A 23,177-nucleotide genomic window follows, 5' to 3' on the forward strand; every position below is an offset into this window, starting at 1 on the left:
ATTCCAATACTCCAATCTACTAATCAAAGCTAAAAAAAAACACAAAGTTATCCAAATCAATAGGTAACCATTCATATTCAAACTTACAAAACAAATCAAAACAAAGAAACAAATGAGAAGTTAACTAAACTAACATCAAAACAACCCTAAAAACACTCAAATTATGCAACTTATCAACTAGCTAGCAAATGTTCTTACAAGTCTCTAGAGGTTCCCGATCGGATACATTTGTAACAAGCTTGGAATGAATTACTCAAGAATAGCTTGGTTTTGCCTTCAGTAATATATCAAATCATTGTGATAAATAAATAGTGAAGAAATGGTTATGAGAGATTTAATTAATGTTGAAAGACCTATAATAATGAAAATACTTATAAGCTATCAAAAATCATTTGTAAAAGCAAGAACATATGAACTTTTTGCAGGATGTAAAGTCAGCTTACTGTAAACATTAGTAAGGATCTCAGAAACAAGCATATTTGAATGTGGTAAATAATTTGTATTGTCGATATAGTCGGAAAACCATGGTATTTGAAATTTGTATTGTCGTTGTTTGTTGATTTCATTAGCTTAATGGAGGATTGATCCATCGAATTCTATTTCTCTATATCTACCGCGTTTATTCATTTTTATTAAATAACTTCTTTGGAGTTTTTCATTTATTGAAATATTACATTAGATTTGGGGCTTTTGGTTCTGCTGATGCGTTGTTCTTGAACTGATTTTTATATTTAGGTGATCTATTGTCACAGTTAGATCTGACTTCGTAATCGCATTATTAGATGAATGTTTGAGTTAATGTTTGGGATTATGATGGATTAGTTGCTCTCTAAACGTGCAAGTTTGCTAATTTCAGTGATATGTATTGTCAAGTTTGTTAATTATATATGTATCAACCTAGCTAAGATCTTGAATTAGAGATCATTGAAGCATATGGCACAGAATAACAGTTTTATGAATTTCAATTGGTCTTCAACCGACAAAGTTGTATTGGTTCAGCAATTTATTATGAAGTTCTAAGACCTGCCCATGTGGGTTATTCATTCTTGAACTGCCTTGTTTTTAAACAGTAAGTTAGGACGATGACTTTTAACAACCAGATAAACCTTTAGTGGTCACATTTATTAAGGGTCGAAGTGAATAGAACTTAGGACATCTTAAGTAATATACTCAAAAATTCTAGTTAACTATCCAGTCATCCAGTGGTAGTTTGTAAGATCTTACATTAAACTCACATAAAATTTTCAGATTAAAATGTCTTCTTGTGAGGCAAAAGTTTAATTAGATTGATCTGAGTTTTGTGCAAAAACTTAATTTGGTCGCTTGAGTGGAAAAAGAGGCATTAGAACTCGTGGAGACCATATGGACGGACCTAAGAAGGGGCGAGTGGGGGCTGACAACCCTACTCAATTTTTTATTTATTGATTTCCTTTATATTTGTCTTTTTTCTAAATTGATATAATATAAGAAGATGAGTATATTATTAATTAAATATATTGTATATGTATTTTATCATTTAGAAGTCAACTAAAAGGTAAAACTTAGAAATAATATTTCTTTCCCTCTCTAATATTATTTTTATGACAAATTTTATATTATTTATTTTAAATTTGTCCACTCTAATATTAATCCTAAATCCATCCCTGTTAATGAACTGTGTATATAAATCAAGTGGTATTAGTTAATGACTTTTTCCCATCCAAATAATGGTTTAATGACACTTTTCTACCTACAAACTTTTAAAATGTCAATTTATTACTCACATTTATATTTTTATAGTGAACATAAAACAAATTTGGTCCAGGTTATTGGAGCTTTTGAAGAGAGGAGGCCAATAAATCTGTTGATAGTTGGAATTGGTCATAATTTGACTTGGGAGAGATGGCTATGCAAACTCTAATATCTTGATTGCTAGTGATTGGTGAGATCGACGAGAATATGGTTTGCATGGTTTTAGTGAGTGATGATTGGAGAAGAAAATTGTGGTGATAACAGGTCACAACGATGCCGGAATCAAGAATTGAATATAAATTTAGATAGTAAAATGATATTTTAAAAATATGTGGGTGGAAAAATATCATTTATGATTTAACCATTATTTGGATGAAAACAACTATTGGGCCGAGCCCAAGCTCTTTAGCTCTTCGACTCTTTAGCTTAGTATTACTTCTCTCTCGAATGTTTTTGCGTTTTTCATTTTTCTTTCAAGTCCGCTCTAGAATCTTCATGGTGGTGTCCTCATTGAGAATAAAATAAGAGAAGACTGAGAGGATTAATATAAGAGACGAGAGGAGAGCAAAATTACAAACATAATTTATTGGTGACCGACGACAATTTCATTTCTATCGTCAATATAGTCGGAAAACCATGGTATGTGAAATTTGTACTGTCGTTGTTTGTTGATTTCATTAGCTTAATGGAGGATTGATCCATCGAATTCCGTTTCTTTAGATCTACCGCGTTTATTCATTTTTATGAAATAACTTCTTTGGAGTTCTTCATTTATTGAAATATTACATTAGATTTGGGGGTTTTGGTTCAGCTGATGCATTGTTCTTGAACTGATTTTTATATTTAGGTGATATATTGTCACCGTTAGATCTGACTTCGTAATCGCATTATTAGATGAATGTTTGAGTAACTGTTTGGGATTATGATGGATTCGTTGCTCTCTGAACGTGCAAGTTTGCTAATTTCAGTGATATTTATTGTCAAGTACATTACTTATATATGTATCAACCTAGCTAAGATCTTGAATTAGAGATCATTGAAGCGTATGGCGTAGAATAACAGTTTATGAATTTCAATTGGTCTTCAGCCGACAAAGTTATATTAGTTTAACAATTTATTGCAAAGTTCTGAGACCTGCCCATGTGGGTTACTCATTCTTGAACTACCTTGTTTTTAAACAGAAAGTCAGGAAGACGAAATTTTGAATAATTGTATTAGAGGGATATGGAAGCATTTGATAGCATGGAGTCTTTGTATGTCAGAATGGTGAAATTTAAGCTCGAACTAGCTTGTCAATACTAAGCATTTGGCTTATCTTGGAAAATGACCCATGTTTTATGTCATTTTCTCACAGCTTGGCTTAAGTTGACTACAAACAAAAACCATATCAAAATTTTCTGGAAATGGCAATGGATGTTGAGGGAAATAAATCATGGATTGAAGGAACATGTTTTGATTGCTAAGAATTTGATAGAGTGTTATAAAGTTGACATGTGTTGAAGAGCAACCTTGGATGTTGAGATTAAGGCTGTTGAGCTTGGTTGAGGGCCTGAACCATTGCCAATAATAGCTTTCAAAATAATGATTGAAATGATGTGTATTCATTTACAAGTTATTGATTGGATATGCCACAATCATTTAGGTTGTGCTATGTCCGACAACTCTGATTTATTAAATCTTGTTCATTTTATGTTGCCAATGCCAAATGAAGATTAATGGTTTTACTTTGCTGATGTTCTATAATTTTTTATCTTCAATATGTTTCAGATTCAATTTGTGCTTCTTATTAGCCGACAAGGAAAAGTCCGGTTGACTAAATGGTATTCTCCTTATTCACAAAAGGAACGAACTAAGGTATGGTTTTAAATCCATGTCGCTCAGATATTCTCTCTTTAGATCTTAATTATTAATTTTATTTTCAAAGGACCTGCCTTGTGTTGGATAAATGATCGTTATGGTATCATTTTCTCAACTTATTGTAACAGCTGTGGTTACATTGATGATTTGTTTGAACTGCTGCTTTGTCTGAGAAGGTTATTCGTGAGCTCAGTGGAGTCATTCTTTCACGAGGACCCAAGCTCTGTAATTTCGTGGAATGGAGAGGATACAAAGTTGTTTATAAAAGGTATATGCAAATATGACAGTATTTGTGACTCAATGAATACGTTTCACCATCATAGAGATGATCAACTGAGTTGGTTCCAATAAATATGTTTTGCACATATGCTAGTCTATACTTCTGCATGTGCATTGATCAGGATGACAATGAATTAGAGGTCCCTGAAATAATTCATCATTATGTTGAGATTCTTGACAGATACTTTGGAAGTGTGAGTGAAGTTGACTTTACTTTGTATAAGATCACTAAGTGAATTAAAGTGTATAATTCCATTTGATTAGTATAGAAACTGACGTTTGTGGTAATCTAATTTTGCTTCCATTTCTTTGAGCTGGACTTGATCTTCAACTTTCACAATGTATGTTGCAATGGGCTTGTTTTGCATTTGGGATTTTCCTTTCTGAAAGGGTTTTTTTATATCATAAATGGTGATTGATGCAATAAGTGACTGCCCAAAATACCTTATTAATTTAATGCCCTCTTGCTTATCTAGCGTAGATCAGTTTATATTGCATGGATGCCAAAATCTGTGTCTTTGCTAATTGCTAACAGTCGTTTATGTTATAGGCCTATTATATTTTGGATGAACTCTTGATTGCTGGTGAACTTCAAGAGTCAAGCAAGAAAACAGTTGCACGTCTAATAGCTGCTCAGGTATAATTTCTTTTTCTTGGTCACAGTGGGTTTTGGTTGTCAGTTTTTCATATATTTTTTAATTTTTTAGTGTATCATTTTTTTTAATGTTGTAGGACTCATTGGTGGAGACTGCAAAAGAACAGACCGGTTCAATAAGTAATATAATTGCACAGGCCACCAAGTAGAGTAACATAATTGTGGTTGTGCATGTTTTGGTCTACTTTGAAGTGCTATCTGTATTCAATTTCATCTTAAATTTCCTTGTCAAGAGCTGAATTGCACGGTAAGGATCTCGCAAGAATTGTATACTTGGTTGCTTATCAGATTTGTGTATTAACAGTGTGATAAATTTGGCTGATGCGTCTATACAGCTGATCCAAGCCTTTTCATGTAAAGACACTATACGACTGCAACATTTGCCTGTATTTCTTGCTGTAATTTGCAAAGCAACAGTATGTTTTGTTAGTGAGTCGTTGATTTTGCTATATTCTGGATATATATTACATGTTCTTTTTGAATTATTGTCTCTTATATACTTTAAATTACCAAAAGATACCACTTTGATTAAGAGCAGATTTTGACAGCAATGGTGTTGTAAGTTAATGGCGATGTAAAGGGTGAGAATTTGTAAGTTATCACATTCTCACAATTTGAGGAATGGAAAATTTATGTTTTTATAGGAACTGAAATGCTTGACCTGTTATGCATGGTTCAAGATTAGATTGTGCATCTGTGAGCTGACAGGGAGAATGGTGAATTGTGCTTTATTTATAACACTTTGTTCACTGGTTAAGCAGAAGTTTGATATCTACAACTACGCCATAGCAGAATCACAAAATGAAACAAAAGCTGGATATCTACAACTACGCCATAGCAAAGTCTCAAAAAGAATGGGAGAGATGGGAAGTGTTGAGTTATATTACATGGTTAATTACAGGGCAAAGTCTTAATTCTCCACAGAAATCAAATAAAACAACATACATGCTTTACTTTAGGTTTAGGATGACATGACACGATGACAAAACCTCCTCCATCTCACCTTCATTGTTTGTAACCCATTTCTGGTCATATGATAAGAGAAAACATGAATCCGCAATAAAGGGAGTGCATAGCAGAGTCAATCTGAAGTCTTATGTTTAACATTAGAAATGGTTGTTAATCCAAACCTTTAGAAAAGGTCCAAATCTACAGGATTAACAAACACTCCATCATCTTCCCACTTGACATCTTTGGCTTTCAGATTTTTTTCAATTAACTTAGGAGGTACATCTAGTGGAGGCTGGCTCTGCATAGGCATAGAGAAACATTCGATATTAAATCATTTGCTGTTTGAGAATTCAATATGGTAAAATGCAAGTAGTCCTCTCCTACCATGGTGCGAATTAGAGGCCAATTGATTCCGCGGAAGAAAAGATGTTTAATTTCATTTAAACATGCAATTGCTAATTCAGTGATATTGTATGAAGTTCTTAATTATATAGTATCAACTAGCTAAGATCTTGAATTAGAGATCATTGAAGCGTATGGCGTAGAATAACAGTTTTATGAATTTCAATTGTCTCAGCCGACAAAGTTTATTAGTTTAACAATTTTGCAAGTTCTGAGACCTGCCCATGTGTTATTCATTTTGAACTACCTTGTTTTTAAACAGAAAGTTAGGAAGACGAAATTTTGAATAATTGTATTAGAGGGATATGGAGCATTTGATGAAAGTAGCATGGGTCTTTGTATGTCAGAATGGTGAAATTTAGCTCGAACTAGCTTATCAATACTAAGCATTGGCTTATCTGGGAAATGACCCATGTTTTATGTCATTTTCTCACAGCTTGGCTTAAGTTGACTACAAACAAAAACCATATCAAAATTTTCTAGAATGGCAATGGATGTTAGGGAAATAAATCATGGATTGAAGAACGTTTTTGATTGCTAAGAATTTGATAGTGTGTTTATAAGTTGACAGGTGTTGAAGAGCAACCTTGGATGTTGAGATTAAGGCTGTTAGCTTGGTTGAGGGCTTGAACCATTGCCAATAATAGCTTTCAAAATAATGATTGAAATGATGTGTATCATTACAAGTTATTGATTGGATATGCCACAATCATTTAGGTTGTGCTATGTCCGACAACTCTGATTTATTAAATCTGTGCATTTTATGTTGCCAATGCCAAATGAAGATTTGTTTGGGATTATGATGGATTGGTTGCTCTCTAAACGTGCAAGTTTGCTAATTTCAGTGATATGTATTGTTAAGTTCGTTAATTATATATGTATCAACCTAGCTAAGATCTTGAATTAGAGATCATTGAAGCGTATGGCGTAGAATAACAGTTTTATGAATTTCAATTAGTCTTCAACCGACAAAGCTCAATTTATTACGAAGTTCTGAGACCTGCCCATATGGGTTATTCATTCTTGAATTACCTTGTTTTTAAACAGTAAATTTTCGTTGAAAAAGGGAAGAGATTCATTTTCATTCATTCTTTTATTGAAAAAGAAAAACCCACAGCCCCACAAAACTCTCTCCCACACCAGTTTTAGTTTTGATTGAAAAATCAAATACTATTCGTTTCCTTCTTTGTTCTTAAGGCTAAAGAGGATCTAGCAAATCCCTATTTAGTTCCTTGCAATTATCTTCGTGTGGACTATATCGGTTCGATCCTACACTCGGGTCAGTAGCAAATACATTCAGAGACAAAGTAGCCTCCAAACGTGGGTATGGTTTCTAAATTTCAACCTGATTTTTCCTGCAGATTCTTATAATGTATAAACTGTAATTTCTATGCCTTGATTTTGGGTTCTAAAGAACAATCCGTTGTTGTAAATTTTTGTTTTCCACTACGTAACTTGATCGTTTCCTAACAAAAGTAACAGATTAAAAATAACTAAATTAAACAAATAAACAATGTGAAGAACTTTGCAGGATTAATGAAGTTAGGGTATAGATTTCCCCCTAATTGTGCTTGACAACTACTCTTAATACCTGTTTGTGCTATGAATTGGTAGGATTCCTCTAAGGCCAATTATCCTTATTCAGGCATAATATTCAACTTAATACAGATCCCTATTCGGTTACTTTGAAATTAAGAAGCATAAATTCATCAATCTTTTACGACTAATTTGCCCTATTCGGTTATGAATTAGATGGACAACAAATTAATCCTAGAATCTCTATTCGATTACTTCTAGTTTTAATATGTTGCGCAATGTTATTCCAATAAAACAATTACAACTATGAATTAAGCAATAAACCCTAACTTCTCTATTCGAAACATCATTAAGGTAATTGAATCAATCCAACATTCATAAAGCATTAAACCTAAACTCTTGTACAAATTCATAAACATAAATCTGGTATTTAGAATAAAAATTTTTCAAAACATAATTAGGGTTTCATCCTCCCCTAACAAAAAAAATTTACTCCATCCTAAGAACAAAGAAATAAATAGAGAAGAAGGAAAACATATTCAAACTTGAAAAGAAATAAAAATCAAACTCTTAAATTTGATCTTCAGTCTTCAAGCCTCAATAATGCGTCTTCTCCTCTAAAAAATATGCAAAATTCGTCCCTTGACAACTGATCTCAATTATACTTAAATACCCAAAAGAGTCCTAAGTGAAAAAGGAAAGAAAAACTGATAAAAACGCCCTATTAGTTTTCGCCACAACCCTGGCCGTGGCCAAATTTCAGTCACCACAGCCTAGGCCGTGGTGTTTCTTGGTCTTTTTGTTTTCTCTTTTTTCCATGGTGAACTACCAAGGCATGGTCGTGGCCTTCAAGAATGTTAGGTAATCTCAACTTTTTCAAGCTTTAAGTCCCAATTTCACTCCAATACTCCAATCTACTCAATCAAAGCCTAAAAAAAACACAAAAGTTATCCAAATCAATAGGTAACCATTCATATCTCAAACTTAACAAAAACAAACATCAAAAAAAAGAAAAAAATTGAGAAGTTAACTAAACTAACATCAAAATAACCTAAAAACACTCAAATTATGCAACTTATCAACTAGTTGGCAGATGTTCTTACTAAGTCTCTGAGAGGCTCACGAATCGGATACATTTGTAACAAGCTTGGAATGAAATTGGTCAAAGAATAGCTTGGTTTTGGCCTTCAGTAATTTATCAAATCATTGTGATAAATAAATAGTGAAGAAATGGTTATGAGAGATTTAATTAATGTTGAAAGACCTATAATAATGAAAATACTTGTAAGTTATCAAAAATCATTTGTAAAAGCAAGAACATGTGAACTTTTTGCTGGATGCAAAGTCAGCTTATTATAAACATTAGTAAGGATCCCAGAAACAAGCATATTTGAATGTGGTAAATAATTTGTATTGTCGATATAGTCGGAAAACCATGGTATGTGAAATTTATATTGTCGTTGTTTGTTGATTTCATTAGCTTAATGGAGGATTGATCCATCAAATTCCATTTCTTTAGATCTACTGTGTTTATTCATTTTTATTAAATAACTTCTTTGGAGTTCTTCATTTATTGAAATATTACATTTGATTTAGGGGTTTTGGTTCTACTGATGCATTGTTCTCGAACTGATTTTTATATTTAGGTGATATATTGTCACCATTAGATCTGACTTCGTATCGCATTATTAGATGAATGTTTGAGTTAATGTTTGGGATTATGATGGATTGGTTGCTCTCTAAATGTGCAAGTTTGCTAATTTCAGTGATATGTATTGTCAAGTTCGTTAATTATATATGTATCAACCTAGCTAAGATCTTGAATTAGAGATCATTGAAGCGTATGGCATAAAATGACAGTTTTATGAATTTCAATTGGTCTTCAACCGACAAAGCTATATTGGTTTAGTAATTTATTACGAAGTTCTGAGACCTACCCATGTGGGTTATTCATTCTTGAATTACCTTGTTTTTAGACAGTAAGTTAGGAAGATGACTTTTAACGACCAGATAAACCTTTAGTGGTTACATTTATTAGGGGTCGTAGTGAATCGAACTTAGAACATCTTAAGTAATATACCCAAAAATTCTAGTTGACTATTCAGTCATCTAGTGATAGTTTGTAAGATCCTACTTTAAACGCACATAAAATTTTTAGATTAAAATGTCTTCTTGTGAAGCAAAAGTTTAATTAGATTGATTTGAGTTTTGTGTAAAAACTTAATTTGGTCGTTTGAGTGGTAAATGAGGCATTAGAACTCGTAGAGACCATATGGCCGGACCTAAGAAGGGGCGAGTGGGGGCTCACAACCCTACTCAATTTTTTATTTATTGATTTCCTTCATATTTGTCTTTTTTTCTTTTTTCTAAATTGATATAATATAAGAAGATGAGTATAGTATTAATTTAATAAATTGTATATGTATTTTATCATTTAGAAGTCAACTAAAAGGTAAAACTTAGAAATAATATTTCCTACCCTCTCTAATATTATTTTTATCCCAAATTTTATATTATTTATTGTAAATTTGTCCACTCTAATATTAATCCTAAATCTGTCCCTGTTAATGAATTCTATATATAACACAAGTGGTATGAGTTAACGACTTTTTTCCATTCAAATAATAGTGTAATGACACTTTTCCACACAGAGATTTTTAAAATATCACTTTATTACTCAAATTTATATTATAGTGAACATAGAGCAAACTTGGTCCAGATTATTGGGGCTTTTGAAGAGAGGAGGTCGATGAGTCTTATGGTAGTTGAAATTAGTCAGAATTTGACTTGGGAGGGGTGGTTGCGTGAACCCTAATCTCTCGATTGCCGGTGATTGACGAGATCGACAAGAATAGAGTTTCAAGGATTTTGGTGAGTGATGATTGGGGAAGAAAATTGTGGTGGTAACGGGTTGCAATAATGTCAAAATCAGGAATCGAATATAAATTTGGATAATAAAATAATATTTTCAAAATATGTGGGTGAAAATGTATCATTTTTTATTTAACCGTTATTTGGATGGGAAAAAGTCGTTTGACTCTGAAAGGTATGTTGATGATGATCTCATATTCAATCAATCATGGTTTTTGTTATTTTTTTTGAATAATAATTTAAATTAAATGTTGAGCACAACACAACTCACCAATAAAATTCCCAACCCCGTATAAGATCTTTATGTGATTTGGTCGGCCTGATTGCTTATGCTGGTCAAACCAAAGGCAGAGAGAATTGTGCAAAGTGATCGCTTTTAGAATAATATTTGAATCCATGGTTGCTGAGTTAATATTGTGACAAACACACGCAAATGCAAATGCAAATGCAAATGCGTGAGCGTGTTATTTGTCTTAGCCCATTGGCAATGCAATGCAACTATAAGTGTTTGTGATTGCAGTCAGCTCATCAAAAATTCTACTTCTTCTGTAAGATCTTTTGTGTGTATGTGTGTTAGTTTATGTATATCTCAACTAATCTTCAGCGTCTTAAAGTTAACAATCATATAAACCTCCAATAGTTACCCTTATTAAAGGTCGAAGTAAATTAAACTTAAAGCTTCTTGAGTAATATATCCAAGAGTTTTAATTGACTATTTAATCATCCGGTGATAATTTGTAAGATCTTACATTAAACGCGCATAAAATTTTCCAATTATTGTGAGGCAAAAGTTTAAGAACAATGCTAGTTTTACAAAGACACATACAAAGATAATCTCCACCCTTGATTTTCATTATTTCTCTCTCTCTTTTTCCTTTTTTTCTTTGTTTTTTTCTTCTTGTTGATGTTACTTTGTAACATTTTTTGTATGAGTTTTTATAAGGATAGCATTTTTGAAAGTTTAATTAGATTGATTTGAGTTTTGTGTAAAAACTTAATTTGGTCGTTTGAGTGGTAAATGAGGCATTGGACCTCGTAGAGACCATATGACCGGACCTAAGAAGGGGCGAGTGGGGGTTGACAACCCTACTCAATTTTTTATTTATTGATTTCCTTTATATTTGTCTTTTTTTTCTCTTTTATAAATTATATAATATAAGAAGATGAGTATATTATTAATTAAATATATTGTACATGTATTTTATCATTTAGAAGTCAACTAAAAGGTAAAACTTAGAAATAATATTTCTTGCCCTCTCTAATATTATTTTTATCACAAATTTTATATTATTTATTTTAAATTTGTCCACTCTAATATTAANTATTAGGAGACATAACATGTACAAAAGTAATACATCCAAACCCCTTTAAGGGTAAAGTATTTAGGATCCTACAACTAGGAAATATCTTTAGCAAAGTCTCAAGAGGCGTATGAAAATCAAGAATTCTAGTAGGTAATCTATTTATCAAATATGCAGCTGTTAAAATCGCATGACTCCAAAAATATTGAGGTACATTCATGGTAAACATTAAGACTCTAGCTACCTCTAATGGGTGCCTATTCTTTCTTTCAACTATCCCATTTTGTTGAGGGGTATTAACATAAAAGCTTTGATGTACAATCCCATGATGTAACAGGTAGTTTCCTAGGATAGAGTGAAAATATTCCTTACCAATGTTCTAAAAATCGGTCTGGACAATGACCCGTTCAAGGGTCCAGTTTCTGGTTTGACCGGTTGGATCAGTCGGTTGGACCTTAATTTGTAAAATTACTTTTAGTCCCTAAAGGTTTGAAATTCATCAAAAACACCCCTATAGTACTCCCTTAAGGTTTGAAATCTATCTAAAACACCCCTATCAAGTGAAGATTTTGGTGAGTGGTGGCGACAACAACGATCGGCGGCCAATCGAAGCTGGAATCTTGGGGCTTTTGATGTGTAGGTGCCGGTGACTCTACTGGTGGTGCTAGGGAGTTCCATCGGCATCGGAACTCGTCGGAATCAACAAAAGAAATCCGACGTCCCGTAAACTTTAACTGTACAGCGATCGAAGAAGGCTGGACAACGGCAACTGAAAATGGATGGGTTTAGTCGTGGAGATGTCGTCCGTCGAATGGGGGTGTTTTCTCCATCGAAAGATGTCGGAATCTAGCGGGGTTTAGCTGCGATTCGACCACGATTGGACTGCAATTCGGTGCTATTTTGGCGGTCCAACCATGGTCCAATCCAGTTTAAATCAAAATAGCGGTTTTTTATATATACCAGACCAAATTTGCCACCGGTTGCTGATCGAACCGGTCCGACCGGGCGATCCAGTTTGGTTTTTAGAACATTGTTCCTTACCATTATCAGTCCATAAAACTTGGATTTTTTTCTTGAAACTGAGTTTCAACCATTGAATGAAAGTTTTTGAACAACTGACCTACTTCAAACTTGTTTTTCATCAAGTATACCTAACATATTCTAGTGTGATCATCAATAAATGTAATGAACCACTTAGACCCTACAATATTTGTAACTCTAGATGGCCCCCAAATATCACTATGAATTATTAAAAAAGCCTAGAACTCTTATATTTATGAGCTAGATAGATAGACTTGGTGTATTTTGCAAGTTGACAAGTTTCACACTTAAAAGAAAATAAACTTTTATTTCTGAATAACAATAGGTACATTTTTAGTAAATAAGGAAAGCTAAGGTGTCCTAGTCTACTCTTATATCAGCCTATGAGTGTCAAAAACTACGCCATTTGTCTGGTTTCAACTTCCATTACGCAAAAAGAGAATAAAGAAGAAATGTTTGCATTGAGATGACAAATATAATTGATTAAATAAAGCTGCAGTAGCATACTCAAAAGCAACAATTTTCCAAAAAATTAGAAGAAACAAACCAGTTAAAACATTCAAATTCAAATTCTGTCCATAAATCAATCTAGTATAATTGAAAGCAAGTAATGTAAAAGAATTATACCTCTGAAGTGTTCCACTAAATCTTTTACTGTAGCATCTCCTGAGATGGCCTAGCTTCGTTTAAATGTCAAATCAATTTCATAGCTATATAACCTTGCCAGGCTTCCAACATTGACCTGTGCATGACAAAAAGCAAATGATATGGAAAAAAACTAAAAAGATGAATCATAAATCAATCATATTGAACTATACAGGATAAGAATGAGAAAATGATGAATGGGCCAAACCAGATCTTAACTAGGCTCTCCCAAACACCTAGAGCTGCAGCCAAATTTAGCTCCAAACGAGCCCAATAAGCATACAAATGTAGCAAACCATCTACATTCTTCATCTGCTGAGATAAGTAATCTGATGCGTGCTGAAAGGAAGAAACTGTACAGTTAAGTATTCAAGTATATATAATACATCCAATCATACAGAGCCTGCAATTTCGATGGTACACTAAAGAGACATCAGGCTAATTGTTTATAAACACAAATATAAAAGACAGCAATTATACAACAATGATGTACCAGTTGAATATGACATGCAAATTTTATAAATTCACAGATCCATACAAATATCTTCCGTGCATGCAACTCCCATGCTGAATGAGAAATTTTTTAGTAAAGGACACTATTCCATGACAAAACAATTAACAAAGGTAACAATCTAGCAATTATCAAAAGTCATCTTGGAGTATCGAGACTTATGCACTGTAATTTCTACATAAAGTGGACATAATGGTACTATAACAACACACTAAATGAAGTAAATTAATAGACTTTTCTTCGGAGTCTAAGGGTAGAAGCACTTGATACACATTCGTAAGAGATCTATGCTTGGACCTTGAAAGAGTAAACTAGCTACAAGGTCCACATTTTCTTCATCCAAAATTCATCATGAATAGAGCATCTACAAATGGCTTGAGAAGCTTCAAGTTCTTGACATCGAGTACAAACAATTTTAACAAGGAAAAATGAACATATAAATATGCAAACCTAAAAGGTTTCCTTTATCAATGGAAAATTTACTTCATCCTCTTCTACTCTAGGCAAAAGGATTCTTCGTCTCAAACCATCCACTTGAGTGAGGAATAAGTTTAGGTATTGAAACAAAGAGGGCCCAAATAACAAAGATCTTTAATGCATAAAATGTAGATGAAACAATAACAAGTTACAAAGAGCAGTAAGTCAAGCCTGCAAATTAGAGAAAAGAATATATTTACCTCCTCAATGGTCGAAAAAGTCCATAGAAGGGACTTCTCAAAGACCTAAATATGATATCAAATTTTTTTTAAACAACAAGAGTAAACCTATATATTTGTAAAAGGAGTAGAATGAAATTTCAACACTAAAGTTTGTGAAACTTCATTGCCCTTAAGCTACTTATAACAATCTCTCATAATTCGCAACAGATGAAGGGTAACAATTGAAACTTACAGTAGATATCTCTTTCTCAAGTGCACGGCAACGTTCCAAAGCGAGCAAAGATCGAACCCAAAGATCACCAACCCAAGGACAATTTTTCCTAGCCCTAGAATGAACATCTCGCACAATATTTCCTAGCTGAAGGGAAAAAGAGATTATTAATTGCTAAAATTACAAATACTTAAAACATAAAGAATTGAAAAGAGAAAATATGAGTGAAACCTTCAAGGTTTTATCCAAATAGCGAGTATAATCAAGCCACATATCACTTGATATAGGAAACTCAATAATAGAACGTTCATAGAGAAGTTGAACACAGGCTTGATCTCTAGAAGACTGATCAAACTTTAAGTAGATCTGCAAAAATTTCAAATTAAAATAATAGTATTAACACTTTAAAGAAGGAAAAAAAAAAGTAACCTATTGCCACATTGCAAGTTCTTATGCAACCCTCCACCTCTAGGAAAAGAAGAAGAAGAGAAGATCTAAAGTTTACATAAATTGATTACTTATTGTTAAAATATATTAGGAAAATAGAGATATTATTTCCTAGATTGACTGTTAAGATATATTTGGAAAATAGAGATAGTATATTGATTTGTGTAAATATGGTAGACTAATATTGTGTGTATATCCTTGATTATTTAGTATCAATTCTTTCCTAATTCATGTAACTTGTACATTGCAAATTCCTATCTTGCTTGGGGAAATAATCAAGCAACATATTTCACAAACACTGTTGTTTCATGGTATTAAAGCCAGTTGGTTCTTGGCCTTCTTCTTCTTCTTCTAAATCCATCTATTTCAGAAACCCTAAAACATATCTTTAAAGGAGGTGCTCCTCTTTGCTTTTGGGGAGTTTATTTCTCGATTCTCCTAGTTCGTTGGCATCTTCTAGTTCTTCTCAAGCGATCGATTTCTTCTAGTTCTTCCTTCTTGTTGGTGATTCAACTCTAACAAAAGGTGTTTATATTGTTTTAGATTTATCTCTCACTTCTTTTGATTACAATGGCAGAAGCATCAAAATCAGGTGATATCAAACCATTCTTCTCTTCTATTTCTAGTTCTCCAACAAGTACTAAATTCAAGCTTCAGGGTAGTAGTAATTATGCGTCATGAGCTGCTTTAGTAGAGTTTGGTTTATGGGGCAGGGTTATGATGATCACTTAAGTAAAACATCCACTGATATTTCTACTACTGAGAGGGGTAGTTGGGTTAAAGTTGATGCTCAGTTATGTAGTCTCCTTTGGCACTCTTTAGACCCTAAACTGCTTAATTTGTTTCAATCTTATAAAACTTGCTGTAAGGTCTGGACCAAAGCCAAAACTTTGTATACGAATGATGTGCAAAGAATATATAGAGTTGTTTCTGATATTGTCCACCTTCAACAAAATAATCAAGATATGGAGAGCTATTTAGAGCAGATAGAGACTTTAAAAGATCAATTTGATTCCTTTATGCCAGTGTCTGATAGTACCACTGAACAAGAGAGACAACGTGACAAATTCTTTATGGTCCTAGCCTTAATCGGACTACGATCTAACCTTGGTTCTGTTCGAGATCAAATTTTAGCTAGCCCTACCATACCATCTTTGGAAGATGTATCTGCTTGATTATTGCATCTTTCTTTAAACCTAGGCAATACTAATGAGGTTGAGACATCTGTATTAGCTGTTCAGGTAGGAAATCAACAAGGATAGAGTGGTTCTCGAAAAGGAAAAGGAAAGGGATCTAGACCACATTGGACCTATTGTGACAAGAACGGCCACAACCGAGACACTTGTTGGGCTTTGCATGAGAGGCCACCACGTCAATCTTCTAATCGATCCACCGCTCATGTGGCTCAAGCAACTGGAGATGGACTCATTCACTTACCCAATGCTAAAGACCAACAACCCAACTCCATTACATTGTCTACGGTTGATTACAATGAGTATCTTCAATATCAAGCAGTCAAGCTACAGTCATCCTCATCTGGCGCCTCCCAAACTAGTAATTCCTTTGCCTATCTGAGCTGGACCTCCTCCACTGGCCAATGGATTTTGGATTCCAGAGGATCTGACCACATTTCTGGTAATAAAAATCTTTTATCTCAAATTACCTCTTCTCCCACTTTATCAAAAATTACTCTTGCTAATGGTTCACAGACTATGGTCAAAGGGATAGGAAAAGCTCAACCACTTCCTTCCATTTCTTTAAACTCAATCTTATTCGCCCTTGAATGTCTATATAATCTGATTTCTATTAACCAAATATCTTAACTGTTTTGTCACCTTTTTTGCTGACTCTAGTGTGGTACAGGATTGGAACACAAGTCAGATGATCGAAACAGAACATGAATCACGTGGATTGTACCACCTTTCCGATCCAAATCTACCAATTGCCTTCACCTCCGCTACATCTACGGACATTCTTCGTAGCCACCTTGGTCATCTAAGTCTTGCCAAATTTCAAAAAGTAGTACCTAGTCTGTCTACATTATCTTCTTTTAATTGCGATTCATGTCAACTTGGAAAACAAACTAGAGCTTTCTTTCCCAAGCGAGTCAATAATAGGGCCATCTTAATGTTTGATATTGTTCACACAGACATCTGAGGTCCTAGTTGTGTCAGTTCAACATTGGGTTTCTATTATTTTATTACTTTTATAGATGACTATTCTCGTTATACTTGGGTATTTTTAATGAAAACTCATTCTGAATTTTTTTCTATCTTTCAAAATTTTTGTGCTGAGATTCATAATCTATTTGGTGTTTCTATTAAGATTTTGCATAGTGATAATGCTAGGGAATATCTATCTTCTCTCTTTACCAAATATATGTCTTCTCGGGGTATTATTCACCAGACCTCCTGTGCATATACTCCTCAGCAGAATGGGGTCGCCAAACGCAAAAATCTTCATCTTATTGAAACAGCCCATACCTTACTTATACATCATCATGTTCCTCTTCGATTTTGGGGTGATGCAGTTCTCACCGCCTGTTACTTGATTAATCGTATGCCTTCTTCTGTCTTGCAACATAAGAGTCCTCACTCCATTCTGTTTCTTGGTAAAGACCCATACCTAATACATTTACAGGTGTTTGGTTACATTTGCTTTGTTCATGATCACACTCTAGACAATGACAAATTACAGCCTAAATCTGTTAGCTGTATCTTCTTAGGATATTCTCGTCTCCAGAAAGGTTACCGTTGCCATGACCCAACCACCAACAAATATTTTGTTTCTGCAGATGTAACTTTCTTTGAGACATCTCCATACTTTTCTGAAAACACCGTCAATATCAATCTTATCCCTGCCACCTTACCTATCCCCATCCCTCATTCCTCGTCAATGGATCGTCCTCCTCTCCAAGTTTATTCTTGTCGTCCTCGTCCTCCTACTAATCCTAATGGTACTTCCCTTCTTGATACAGGTACCTAGGTCAATCCTAATGACCCATCTCCTATTCGTCCGTTGTCTGCTTCGGTCATGTCTCCTACAGACAAGGCAACTCCTCCACTTGCCCTTCGCAAAGGTATTCGATCTTCTCGAAACCCACATCCTATTTATAATTTTCTTAGTAATGATCATTTATCTCCATTTTATTCTGCCTTTATTTCAAACATGTCTTCTATCCCTATCATTGTTAGCGTGGCAATGGCATATCCAGGGTGGAGAGCTACCATGATTGAGGAGATGACTGCTCTCGATCATAATGGTACTTGGGAGTTGGTTTCCTTACTACCAGGCAAGACTGTTGTTGGGTGTCATTAGGTTTACACAGTTAAGATTGGTCCTAATGGCAAAGTTGATCAACTGAAGGCTCGCCTTGTTGCAAAGGGGTACACTCAGATCTATGGGCTCGACTACAGTGATACCTTATTTCCTGTTGCTAAGATTACTTCGGTACGCCTCCTTATCTTTTTAGCAGCCATGTACCAATGGCCTCTTCATCAGTTGGATATTAAAAATGTCTTCTTGCATGGTAAACTTGTCAAGGAAGTGTATATGGAGTAACCCCCAAGGTTTGTCGCTCAAGGGGAGTTAGGATTGGTGTGTCGTCTACGCCGGTCTTTATATGGTCTCAAACAGTCACCTAGAGCATGGTTTGGACGGTTTAGTTTTGTGATTCAACAGTTTAGGATGTCGAGAAGTACAACTGATCATTCAATATTTCTCTGCCGTAATTATCATGGTAAATTTATATACTTGGTTGTCTATGTTGATGACATTGTCATAACAAGTAATGACCAAGATGGGATTTCTCAACTGAAGCAGCATCTATTTAGCCACTTTCAAACCAAGGACTTGGGGAAGCTAAAGTATTTTTTGGGGATTTAGGTAGCACAGTCTAAGGCTGGTATTGTTATATCACAAAGGAAGTATGCCTTGGACATTCTTGAGAAGATAGGTATGTTAGATTGTAAGCCTATAGATTCTCCTATGGATCCCAATGTCAAACTTGTTCCTGGATAGGGGGAGCCATTAGAAGACCCTAGAAGGTATCGAAAATTGGTTGGCAAACTGAATTATCTCACGATCACCAGACCAGATATCTCCTTTGCAGTTAGTGTGGTTAGCCAATTTCTCTAGGCCCCATGTAGTGGTCATTGGGATGCAACAGTTCGCATATCAAGTATATTAAAGGAGTTCCAAGACAAGACTTGCTATATGAAAATAGAGGTCATGCTCAAATTGTTGGGTATTCTGATGCTGTTTGGGCAGGGTCTCCATTAGGTAGACGATCTACTTCTGGATACTGTATCGTGATTAGAGGTAATCTAATATCTTGGAAGACTAAGAAGCAAGATGTAGTAGCTAGATCAAGTGCAGAGGCAGAATATCAGGCTATGGCTCTTGCGACTTGTGAGCTCATCTGGTTGAAACAACTTCTTCAAGAATTTGGGTGTAGTGAAATGAAGCAAATGAAACTAATATGCTACAATCAAGCTGCTCTGCATATTGCCTCAAATCCAGTCTTTCACGAAAGAACAAAGCATATAGAGGTTGATTGTCATTTTATTCGATAGAAGATTGAAGTCAGATACATTTTCACCAGTTTTGTCAACTCAAATGACCAACTAGCAAATGTTCTTACTAAGTCTCTTAGAGGTTCCCGAGTCGGATACATTTGTAACAAGCTTGGTACATATGACATATATGCTCCAGCTTGAGGCGGAGTGTTAAAATATATTAGGAAAATAGAGATATTATTTCCTAGATTGAATGTTAAGATATATTAGGAAAACAGTGATAATATATTGATTTATGTAAATATGGTAGACTAATATTGTGTGTATGTCGTTGATTATTTAGGATTAATTCTTTCCTAATTCATGTAACTTGTACATTGTGTAAATTCACATCTTGCTTGGGGAAATAATCAAGCAACATATTTCACATTAGGATTAAGCTCCTCTAACAGCCTCCTTCATGTATAACATGGACCAAACTAAAACTAGGTGTTGGGCTCTAACAGAAGCATTCCTTCCCTATTTACTTCAAGATTGAGCTTAGTTGACTTGACTTGGTATAGAAGCATTTAAAACATCAACAAGAAAACTATGACAACAAAAATGTGCACAAAAGTTTTTAATTTTTCCTCTTTTTCACTTGGAGTAAGCAAAGTTTTATAGTGCTATGAAAATGAAGGTATAGACATATAACATAAGAATACCTGAAAGGAAGCATAGAGTGTCAGAAGAAAAGGATGATCGAGTAACGACATGATTTCCCTTTCAGCGCATACTCAGTGAACCTAACATCAGAACAAAGATTAAATATTACTCTCTGTACAAAATTGGCACAAGAAGCAATTATTTCTCTTTAGAGTTCTTTTATTTAAAAGTTGAGTTTGATCATACTATATATTCAGACCTTGTTACGATTTATCATTATAGATTTTTCCATTGCTTTCATAGCATACAGTTCGCCAGTCTCCTGCAGTTCCACTAGGTGAACGTTGCAACAAATACCATAGAATTTTAAGCAGAGAATAGAAACCTCTAATTTATGTACCACTGACTTAGTAATTAAACAACAGTCAAGTTTTCGAACTGATTTTTAAGCAGAGTTCTTCATTTATTGAAATATTACATTAGATTTGGGGGTTTTGGTTTCACTGATGCATTGTTCTCGAAACTGATTTTTATATTTAGATAATATATTGTCACTGTTAGATATGACTTCGTAATCGCATTATTAGATGAATGTTTGGGATTATGATGGATTGGTTGCTCTCTAAACGTGCAAATTTGCTAATTTCAGTGATATGCATTGTCAAGTTCATTAATTATATATGTATCAACCTAGCTAATATCTTGAATTAGAGATAATTGAAGCGTATGGCGTAGAATAACAGTTTTATGAATTTCAATTGGTCTTCAACCGACAAAGCTCAATTAATTACGAAGTTCTGAGACCTGCCCATGTGGGTTATTCATTCTTGAATTACCTTGTTTTTAAACAGTAAGTTAGGAAGACGACTTTTAACGACCAGATAAACCTCTAGTGGTCACATTTATTAGGGGTCGAAGTGAATCGAACTTAGGACATCTTAAGTAATATATCCAAAAATTCTAGTTGACTATTCAGTCATCCAGTGGTAGTTTGTAAGATCTTACATTAAACACACATAAAATTTTCAGATTAAAATGTCTTCTTGTGAGGCAAAAGTTTAATTAGATTGATTTGAGTTTTGTGTAGGGGTGGGATAAATAATCCAAAAACCAAACCGAAAATTAGGTTTTTTTACAAACCGGTTCGGTTTTCGGTTTATAAAATACAAAAAACCGAAAAATCGGTTTGGTTTTCGATTTGAAAAATATTTCAAACCGGTTTTTAAACCGGTTTTACCCTAATATAAAAGCAAAAAAAAATTTAACACTCCTCTCTATTTTCTCTTCACATTTCGTCTTTCTCTGCCTCCAAATCTAAAGACTAAAATCTCCATTCTCCAGTGGATATCGGGACTTCTTCAAACTTCCATAGTCCACAGCGACGAAATTGATCCTCTTCTTCTTCAAACTCGCAACCTCCTCTTCTAGACATAAACCCAATCATCTCCTCAAGTTCCTCTACTCTCCTCTTCGATTCTGCCTTCTCCTTCTCCATTTCCTGAATCTTCGATCTCAAATTCGGCATCTCCTCATTCGCGGCGTCGATCTGTTGCAGCAGCCGCCTCTCCTCCACCTGCCACGTGTTCTTGTGGGTAGCAAAGATCTCCACCACCCTCGCATTCGCCTTCGAGTCCTCTTTCCTCTGCGACTTCATCTGCCTCAACTGCTCCTCCGCCGTCACCAGCCGCGTCGAAAGCTCCGATCTTGCGATCTTCAGTTCTTCATAGTCCACAGATCACTCTCCAGTCACGCCACCCTGAAGAGACTCCACCGTGAGCAGACCCACCCTGGATGCTAGCTGAAGTTTATCTTTTCAATTCTCTGAATTTGTTTCGTTAATTTTTCTTTGATTAATTGTTGGGATGATTGTTGATGGCAAGCAAATAGTAACTCAAAGTTACAACATTAGACTAAAATCAGATTATTAAGGATTAATTGTTGGGATGATTGTTAAGGATTAAAGATTAATTTAAAAACTAGTTTGAAAACTAGTTAACCGGTAACCGAACCGAATATTCGGTTTGGTTTACATTCGGTTTTTAACCGAAGCTGGTCTAGTTTTCGGTTTGGATTTTCTCCAAACCGAAAAATCGATTCAGTTTTCAGTTTGGATAATCCGGTTCGGTTAATTGGATTATCCCACCCCTAGTTTTGTGCAAAAACTTAATTTGGTCGTTTGAGTGGTAAATGAGGCATTAGAACTCGTGGATACCATATGGACGGACCTAAGAAGGGGCGAGTGGGGGCTGAAAACCCTACTCAATTTTTTATTTATTGATTTCCTTCATATTTGTCTTTTTTTCTTTTTTCTAAATTGATATAATATAAGAAGATGTGTATATTATTAATTAAATATATTGTATATGTATTTTATCATTTAGAAGTCAACTAAAAGGTAAAACTTAGAAATAATAATATTTCTTGCCCTGTCTAATATTTTTTTTTATGACAAATTTTATATTATTTATTTTAAATTTGTCCACTCTAATATTAATCCTAAATCCATCCCTGTTAATGAACTCTATATATAATACAAGTGGTATTAGTTGATGACTTTTTCCAATCCAAATAATAGTTTAATGACACTTTTCCACCTACAAACTTTTAAAATGTCACTTTATTACTCATATTTATATTTTTATAGTGAACATAAAACAAACTTGGTCCAGGTTATTGGGGCTTTTGAAGAGGCCAATGAGTCTTTTGATAGTAGGAATTGATCATAATTTGACTTAAGAGGGGTGGTTGTGCAAACCCTAATCTCTCGATTGCCAGTGATTGGCGAGATAGACGAGAATATGGTTTGCAGGGTTTTAGTGAGTGATGATTGGAGAAGAAAATTGTGGTGGTAACGGGTTGCAACGATGCCGGAATCAGGAACCGAATATAAATTTAGATAATAAAATGATATTTTAAAA

The 23,177-nt window shown here is 34.3% G+C and overlaps 1 protein-coding gene across 5 annotated transcripts in view; it reads left to right on the forward strand.

Moving 5' to 3' along the window:
- Window positions 1–410: 410 nt before the first annotated feature.
- LOC116142687 (AP-1 complex subunit sigma-2-like) overlaps window positions 411–23,177 on the forward strand; it is a 38,028-nt gene continuing 15,261 nt past the window's right edge. For 2 of the 5 annotated variants that reach the window (XR_004130031.1, XM_031428104.1), the window contains exons 1-3: window positions 2,146–2,370; window positions 3,499–3,585; window positions 3,765–3,856. Coding sequence is in view for 3 of the 5 variants with exons in the window: in XM_031428104.1 (XP_031283964.1) it covers window positions 2,368–2,370; window positions 3,499–3,585; window positions 3,765–3,856 (182 nt within the window). In the remaining 2 variants the exon portion in view is untranslated. Of the gene's footprint in view, window positions 528–2,145; window positions 2,371–3,488; window positions 3,586–3,764; window positions 3,857–4,417; window positions 4,576–23,177 lie in introns of those variants that run through there. The other 3 variants (XR_004130032.1, XM_031428105.1, XM_031428103.1) reach the window with 3 other exon arrangements.

Source organism: Pistacia vera, unplaced genomic scaffold (genome assembly GCF_008641045.1).
Source record: "Pistacia vera cultivar Batoury unplaced genomic scaffold, PisVer_v2 Contig414, whole genome shotgun sequence".
Taxonomy (NCBI): domain Eukaryota; kingdom Viridiplantae; phylum Streptophyta; class Magnoliopsida; order Sapindales; family Anacardiaceae; genus Pistacia; species Pistacia vera.